The 9,232-nt window shown below is 40.1% G+C and overlaps 1 protein-coding gene across 1 annotated transcript in view; it reads left to right on the forward strand.

The window, feature by feature from the left end:
• Positions 1-9,232, forward strand: part of IMPACT (impact RWD domain protein) — a 73,119-nt gene that overhangs the window by 1,594 nt on the left and 62,293 nt on the right. The window contains exons 2-5 of the mRNA XM_019526446.1: positions 521-649; positions 1,469-1,521; positions 2,542-2,604; positions 5,690-5,775. Of these exons, the coding sequence (XP_019381991.1) occupies positions 521-649; positions 1,469-1,521; positions 2,542-2,604; positions 5,690-5,775 (331 nt within the window). The remainder of the gene's footprint in view (positions 1-520; positions 650-1,468; positions 1,522-2,541; positions 2,605-5,689; positions 5,776-9,232) is intronic.

Here is a 9,232-nt window from a genome sequence, read left to right on the forward strand (position 1 = left end):
GGGGGGGGGGAAGGGGACCTCTGCGTGGTGTGTAGCAACAAAACCTGGGAGTGCCACCAGCTTTTCCATGCTGCTGCCACATACCCACTGGGGCCTTCCAAAGTACCCCTGGTTGAAAACCTCTGTCTTAGGGTGGAACCAACTATGTAGTTGAGATTAAGTTAGATAATTTTTCAAATGTAAGACATTCTTCAAGTCTCTGCTCACAGGGAATCAGGAACAGCATAGTGAAAAATCCTTGCCTCGCATGATTTCTGGACTATTGTAGCTACAGTAGTACTCTTGCACCCCTCTGGTATGATATTTCCAGGCAAGTGTGGAAGGTTTTGCTGGTGGTTTGCTTTTATAAAGTATGCATGAAACTGAAGAGAGGTCTGAAGTAAACAAGTCCATTGGTTCTGTGTGTGTAACAACTTAGACTTTATTTCTAGATAGGATCACAGTTCTGGTGAGTGTGATGGGAGGCTGCTTAGCTTCTAAGAAAAGTGCCCTTTTCAGTTTTAATGTACTTGTCTTGTAGATTGATGAAATAGATGCCCTCTCATCCATATATGGTGATGATTGGTGTGTTGTTGATGAAGATGAAAGGATATTTTGCATTAAGATCAGCGATTGCTTGGAGCAGCCAAAATGGACTCTTTGTTTGCAGGTACTGGGTTTGTAGGTACATTAATAGACTGTATAATTAATCACACAACTATCTCTATTCCTCCTTGGAGTCCCATTTAGTGGGATTCCAGCATTTGTTTGGTTGTTCAGTGTTGTAGTTGTTTAAATGGGACCTTTAATCCTGTTTTTGTAATCACTGCCTTAAGAGTTAGATGCTAACTATTTAGGAATGATTTTTGCACTATTTTGCACTGTTAAAAATTTGGCTTAAAAAAAATCCTAAACTGTCCTTTTTCTTTTTAGCTGTTTTTATATTGATTTTGCTGAAGTGGTACAACTGCATAACACTTTACTACCTTAGTTTGACCTACCTGAAAGGATTAATATACTTGTTTTAATTGAAATGTCTAAAATATTTGGGACAGCAGTTATGTATGTCACTATGCACTGCTGTAAACCAAAAAAACTTAGAATTAAAACACATTTTCCTGTAGCATGGACAGGACTGAAATTTCTACGTATATGCGAGTACAAGCTTTTCAGTAAGTTAATAGCTGTGTGTTAGCTCACATGGAATTTTTTCTCTCCTTTATTTTTCATAACACTTATTTCACATAGACCAGACCGTAGGACATGTTACTTATGTGCATTATAGATATCAATATCTTAAAATAATACCAAGATTATACCCTTAGTGTAGAAGGATGCATCTTTCTGTCACCACATAACAATAGTGGAACAATTTTTTTTTTCCCATTGTGGACGACTGCTTAACCTGAATTCTTCATACCAAAATCTATAATTAGCTTTTGGCTAGTTTTGGAGGACCAGCCTAATGATTATGTTAAAATTCTTTCAGGTGATTCTGCCTCCTGAATACCCAACCTCAGCCCCACCAATTTATCAGCTGAAGTAAGTGATATCACTTAGTCAACCTCTTTAACCAATTATTGCATTTTTGTTAAATGATCAGTATTGCAGTGGTGTGGGTGAAGTAGGGACGAAAGAGCCCAGGCCTTCCAGACACTGGTGGGGGGCAGGGAGATGGCGGATAGGCTTGCCATGAAGCTTTCTTCTATGCTGCCACTCATGTTTAGGAAGAATTGCCCATAAAAATTTGTAAAGCTGCCTTATCATTCTCCTCCAGATTTCTCCTTAACATTTACCTTTGCAGTGAAGCCTACAAAGTTCTCAACTACAATTATGCTGGTGATGTGCCTTGGCTTCTGCCTATCGCATTGATTCTGTAGTGCCTCTTTGTTTTCTTGTGGTCTGTCTGAATCCACCTGTTACCTGTTGGTTTATGCTTGGATTGTAAGTCTGGGTTGGGATTCTTCCTAGTTACTACAACCCTTAATAGATTAAGGTTCCAACCCCCCTCACCCCAATAAGCAGTGCTTAGGTATTGGTGTAGAACAAAGTTATAACAATAAGAAGAGGAAAAAAAAAATTTTGTAAAAAGTTTGTGGTTCATTTGGGATGTAAAAGCTAGCACTGTAAGCCTGAAGAATCATCGTCAAGGATCAGTGGAAGACAGGCTGGAGGAAGTTCTTGAGCCCTTGCACCAGATATGAATAAAAATTATGCGATATGCATAGGTTTGAAGGACTCTCCAGAGAAAACTTGGGTTAGTGTGCAATGGTAGTTACATTAATGAACTAGCATGGAAAAAGTGATCAGCTCTTTGCACAGGGAGTGTCAGAGTAAACCCCAAGGTAGGATGACCTTTAAATCCCTATTACATTTAAAACCTCCAAATCTTTAATCAGAAGGAACAGTTGACAGTCTTTTGTTTAAAAAGTCTTATTCTTCAGGAGTTTATTGTATTTTGTTTTAAAGAAAAATATTTGTTGAGGAAAATACAGTCACTGAAGCATACAATACCTTAATCAGTTTAATGACTCCACCCTTCATTGTCTACTTTCATTCCAGTGCTCCTTGGCTTCGAAGACAAGATTATATGGAATTAGGAAACGGCCTGGAAGAAATATATGTGTAAGTGACAGCATCTGGAAAACACTGCACATTGAACAGGGTAATTTCAGTTCATGGCTCCTTAAATGTAAGAAGCTAGGTAATGTATAAATTAGAATGGTTATGAAATTATTGCAGCAATAGCCAAGACAAAATAAAACAATCTAATATGGTTCATGCTCACTGTTCACTCTGGGCCAGATTCTATGCTACCTCTTGGGCACATTGATGTTGTATATGAATCTTGTAGGGCTAGAAGCAAAGCTTTGTAATTCTAAAAGTGAGGCCATTTCTTTGTCTTTTCGCCTCTATTTCATAAAAGCGGACACAGCACTTACGAGACAGCTGGGAGGGAAGAGTGGTACTGGTACTGTGAGGGTTACTGATAAAATATGAAGCCAGTCTCATGTCCTCAAACAACCCTCCCTGCTGAGGGTCTGCCCAAATAAAGTCATAAAATGCTTTGGGAAAATTACAAAAATAAGTATTCTTGAATAGTCATTGGTCTAGTTTTTAAAGACCACAAGCAGACCTACTTCGAAGTATTAAACACTAAACATCTAACAAATGGATGGATGCTGGTCCTTTTCCAGAGATTCTCAGTATTAAAAGTTCTCTCAAAGGAAATATGATTTAGCGACGTTGGTACAAAAGCTAAGAAACATCATAGAGCCTAGGGAAATGACCACCAGAATGGGTGTCATGCAGATAATATGTATAGTTTATGACTAAGATTCCAGAAATCATCAGTTGTCTGCACCCAGCAATAGAACTGCATGAATTATCTCATCACTTCCTTTTGCAAACTTTTCCTTCTGAGGATTTCAACAGTATAAAATATCCTATGGAATAGCAATTGTTAAACATAGGTTATGGAAGTACTACCCAGTTTAATAATTAAGGACTTGCTTTTTATAATAAAGAATTTAATATGTTTTTCTGTATTACAAATAACATGCATTTATATATTTGTTAAACACCAGTATGAAATATGGTATTCAGCTTTATCTGCCACATGTCTAAAATTTGAGGTCATAGCTACAAGTCTGTATGTTCCAAACTCTTACTTCAATACTTTCCCTAAAACATGAGTGTTTAGTAAAGCCATTTATATCTAGTATGTATATACACAAGGCGCAAAGTGTTTTTTTTTTGTTTTGTTTTTTTTTTGGTGGTGATTTTTTTATTGGACCAACTGCATAGTTGGTATAGTTAGACAAGTTTGACTGCAAGATCAGGCCTGCAGGTTAGACAAGCTTTTAAAGCATTCTTCTTCATGTCAGTTTCAGCCTAAAATATTTCCAATCACATGCAAAGCATACGTGTCCTTGGTTATTATTTTCTGTTTCTTTATAAAGGATGAAGAAACAGTACAAGTTTGCTAAGATTTTAAACATTTGACATAGTGAAGCTGACGTGTGTCCTATTTTGGCACAGTGAAGCTGACGTGTGTAAATAAGTTGCAAAAATAAGTTTCTCATGTAAAATTATGATTCATAACAAAACAACTGCGAGAAACTGAAATACACATTTCCTGTTTTGAGTTATATGCATTGTTTGAGGAAACATCTCAGAGAAAATTAATTACAATCAAATTACTGATTTAATGTTTATTGTACTTTAACATTGTACTGCCTCACTGTGGTTTGGTTTATTTTGCACATCTGTCATGCTCTCCTTTATTTCTTATACAATACAAATTAATGGTATTGTCAGCAATTCTGTTTATCTGTAACTAGAACAAACTTTAGTAACAGGTGGTTAATAACCAGTAAATGTAGCGCTCTGAATTTTATTGTTCCTGCAGATCCACATATTGAAGTCTTATGACATGTTTAGAAAGTCATACAGCCATTCATAGTCATGTGATTTTTTTTTTTTAGGTGCCATTTGGACCTGTTTAAGATCTGAAAATGCAAGGACTAGAAATAAAAGCAGTCCTCATACCAGTTCTCGGTTCCTTTCTTTCCTTATGTATTAAAAATGATCAAAAGTAGAGGGGAAGTGAAATAATGTGGCTCTGCAAAAGTAATTTGGGCACAAATGCTTTTAACCTTTCTTTTTTCACCGTAAATTGCGTCTGCAGATCCACACTGTAAAAAAACTGTAAAGGTATCTTGGGAAGCGGGTTGAGGAATGCTTAATTAAAACAGATACTGTGAAGGACTGTCTTCTGAAACCGAGAATCTGGTCTAGTTGCAGAATCAAGAGTAAGGTTCTGTTAAGGTATGAACTGAGCTTTAAATTAGAAATGCAGGGCAGCTTTATTTCAAACGTAGTGATTTCAGGTGTAAATAGCAGCGGATTAAAGCAATACACTTATTAGAATGTGGTTTCAGTCTGTCTGCTACACATACATCTTCTAGAAATTTATTTAGTAAAAGTCTATTTTGGAAGGCCTTTTATCTTGTTTATCACCTTAATCTACACATTTGGAGAATTTGTAAAAAGGTGGGGGGGGTTTTTATAGCAACTTTTAAAACCCTAGTTTTGCAGGCACATATGCATAAGCTTAACTTTATGTACTAGAAATTTAATTGGAGCTAGTTGGAATGTTCACTCATTTAAAAGTTAACTGTGCAGAGGTCAGGGTCTATGGAGGGGGGGTGCCCTGAGTCTGTGGACTCTAAAACTGTGTTCTGTGCAACTCTACTTCACCTGGAAGGTCACAATGTCTAATTAAAAAAACAAAACAAAAAACCCACAGATTTTCAGAATTGGGAGCCTAAAGCTAGATGTATATCCCCTTCTAAGGTGAGAACAATGTTTTATTAAAATTTTGCCTTTGTACTGTGCACAATATGTTAAAATTTTGTAAAAGCTTCCCATACAGCCTAGCAGGGGGAAATCAGGAATGCATACAGAGCCCTTATACCTAAGAGAAATATGAATGGTATACCTTGTGCAGAAGATAGCATGAAATACATCATCTTACAGAAATGATCACACAAAAAAGGTTCTTTGCACCCACAAGTTCATCTGAGCACTTTTGTATTTTAACAAGCTTCTAAAAATGTTTATATTTATTAAACTGAATGCAAATAATTTCCAAGCAAACCCTACAAGACGGATCACTTACTTTTTGTGATTTTTAAAAAACTTTCAGACAGAACCTTGGTGAAAGTATCCTTTACTTGTGGGTGGAGAAGATAAGAGAAGTTCTGGTAGAAAAGTCTCAGTCTTCTGATCCAGGTAATATAGAAAATGTGCTGGTCTTTCTTTACTCCTGGTTAAATTCTACTATTTAATATTGTTTTGAATTCTCTGGGTAGTTTTATTAGGTGTAGATAAAGATATTCTGTGTTATTCTAAAGTTAACTCAGCATTTATTATGTTCTTGAACTTTTATGCCTTTCCAAAAGGGGTTCTAACACAAATTTCTCTCTTTTTAAATACCAAGAGAAAAATAGGAATTTAATAGTAGACAGGAATAATGATTGTAATTCAGTGAGTGTTGAGGAACTAATATGATGGTAAAGTTCAAATTAGAAATGCACAGATATAGAATGCTTGGCCTTCTTGTTGCGTTGAGCATGCTCTTAGAATAAAGATATTCTGAACAAGAGAGAAAAAAGTCTGTTTAGAATATGCAGACATATGATCTGCCAATTCAGGTATTCCATTGCAGAATAGGGTGCTTCAAGGTGCTGTTCCTGGGCATGATGAACATAGGCAGGCAAGATTCTTTGCGTAGATGCGATATCTTTTATTAAACCAACTGAGTAGTTGGAAAAAAGTTCTTTGCAAGTTTTTGGGCACAATCAACCTTCTTCAGGCCTAGGGAGTCTGCTGTTCTGAGACACCAAGGAGTGAAAGAAGCTTAAAGTATGACAGGATCTCAGTGAGAATGTATGCCTGAAGAAGGGTGATTGCGCCCGAAAGCTCACAGAGAACTTTTTTCCAACTACTCAGTTGGTTTAGTAAAAGATATCACATCTACCCAAAGAACCTTGCCTGCCTGCATCCTTAGACCAACAAGGCTACAGCCAAAAACTCAGGTCTCAGCATGGACTTAGCTAGTCTTAAGAGATTTCCTGTCTCCCACAGAGACTGAGGTTTATGTAAATTCATGTTTATGTACTTAAAAATGAGTGTGTGTGTTAACAAGGTAGAGTGCAGATAGGGGGTGAGCAGTGCATGTGAACTTATGACAGCAAGGAACCTGGAAGGACTTCCATGTCAAGGATTTTGAAAAACAGACTTTTGTCTCTTAAGAAATAAAAATGCAACGGAAAACCACTATTCATTCCTCTGTTCCGTAATGGTAAGGCCTGGTTTTAGTTTTCAGTAACAGAGTAACCTAAAAAGTCAAATGTTTTGGTGTTTGAGTTTAAACACTAAATGAGTGACTGGTTGACTAGAAGAAGGGATATGAGAGATTAAAGCTTTAATGTATAGGCCACTGGTTTGACAGCAGGGATGTTGGTAACGACTTTTAATCACTGCCTACTGTGCCAGATCAGGGCCCAGGGTTGACTGTGATGCCCCTGGTGGCCACCTACCCCCAGCACTGTGGCTCCTTGGGATACCCTCACTTTTTACCTTGTCTGCCACACCTTGATGTAGGGCACCCCTTAGAGTTACTAGAAATAACAGTCACAAACTGACAGAGCAGAGTTAGATTGGACATCAGGAACAACTTCTTTATGGTAAGGGCTACCAGAATCTGGAACAGGCTTCCAAGGGAGGTGGTGCTCTCCCCTACCTTGGGAGTCTTCAGGAGGAGACTGGGTAAGCACCTGGCTGGGGTCATCTGACCCCAGCGCTCTTTCCTGCCCAGGGCTGGGGGTCGGACTCAATGATCTACTAAGGTCCCTTCTGATCCTAGACATCTATAAAATCTATGTTATTTATAACACTTTGGGAAGCTACCACCGGGGGGTTCCACAGTGAGCCCAGTCTAGTTTCACCTTCCCCTTGGACTCTATGCTGTGGCCCTCCTAGCCCTATTAGGGCCTCAGGGCACTAGTTGCCTTACAGTCTATTTGTGGCCTCCTCCCCCCACCCCCCCTAGCTAAGCCCAGGCCTTGCAGATGTTACTTTAAGTTGTCCACTGGGCCCTCTGGCCTGTCCGTCAAATACTGTAGTCAGTTGGGCAGGCCCCTGGTCCTTGGTAAGGTTCTCTTTTCCTTGGGCCTCTGGTTTCTAATCCTTCCCCAGGCTTTGGTCCTCAGCTTAAGCTGGCTCTGGCCTCAGCCTTCAGCCCTCTTGGCTCCTGGCCCCACCACAGCTGCTGTAACCGTCTCAGCCCTCAGCCTTCTGGGTCCCTGACCAGCTTTCTGAGTCAGCCTGCACCAGCACATCGCTCTGTGGGTCCCTGACCCCAAGCTAGATTGCCTGACCCTGGCCTGAGCTCTCCCAGCCATGGCTTAACACGTCACATCAGCCTTAGCCCTCTGGGTCCCTGACCCCCAGCTAGGTTGTCTGCCATTGAGTGCCTGATCAGGTACCCCCCCCCCCCCATAGCTTCCACACCTCCCCTGTAGGTACAACCCAGTCTTCCAGTTAGCTTAATCAGAACATAAACACAAGCAAAATGGCTATACAACAAAAATCTTCCCCACAGTGGGTCGTCATTTCCCTGCAAACTGCATGTCCCCCTTAGCTCTTTCCTCATAGCTCTCATGGATGACTTGGGTGCTAGTCAGTCCACTTCCTGCAGCCCTCTTGCTCAGGAGCTCCTATCGCTGCAGCTTGCAGGCCCAGACTGACAACCTAGTCTCAAGCACTGGCCTTACGTGCCTCCAGAGCTCCAACCCTAACTGTCAGGTGGCTCTTCGGCCACCTCCAGGGGTTTTTGCTTGAAGGCCAGCTTGCACTCCTTTGAAGCTTAGCCCAGCTGCTTACAGTTCTTTGCTTCTGGGCTGCCTAGGTGTCTGTCCCCCTTAGCTGCTTACTACAGCACCTCTAGCTCTCAGAATAGTCATTCCCCCAGTGATCGCTCCTATTCCTATCCCTTCTCAGCAGCTTGTTTTTGCTCGACTGTTGGTCCCACCTAGAGACCTTGGTCTGCTGCTTTCTCCTTAAAGTAACAGGAGCCTTGGGCTTCCTGTTACACTGCTCATCTGACAAATTTGTCAAGGCCTTTTTAAAAAATGTTATTTGGCTGATTCCTTTTTATGACATTAAAAAAACCCCTGTCATTTGCAGCTGGTGTTCTCTGCCTTTTTTCTTTTTTTTTACTAGGAATAGGCATGGAGACTGAACTAAGTCATGCTAGGATGACTTAATTTTATTCCTGAGAGAGAGAGAGTGACATTTAAAAAAGTCTGTAACAGTAGAGTCCATTAGAAGAGAACCAGTTTGCATTATTCTTTTACTATTATAGTATAATAACTTTTTTAATGTTTAAATATTGGACATCATTCACCTCCCTGCCCCAGTCTTTTAAACTGGAATCAAAATACCACCAGTTTTGGAGTAACACACCCATGATTGCAATCTTGCTAATTGGGCTGGAAATCTAAGTTATAATCAGTGTTATTTTCCAATATGTTTTAGAGCAGGGGTTGGCAACCCCTGGCATGTGTACCAGAGCCTGGGCTGGCTGTACCTGGGAGGCTGCAAACATCAGTACCAGGCTTTAGAGCCCTGGCTGGGCTCTGTGGTGGTGGTGGCTGAATGGATGGATGGCAGGGGAGGGGCCTGG

Source organism: Gavialis gangeticus, unplaced genomic scaffold, assembly GCF_001723915.1.
Source record: "Gavialis gangeticus isolate Ggan-Ray unplaced genomic scaffold, GavGan_comp1, whole genome shotgun sequence".
Taxonomy (NCBI): domain Eukaryota; kingdom Metazoa; phylum Chordata; order Crocodylia; family Gavialidae; genus Gavialis; species Gavialis gangeticus.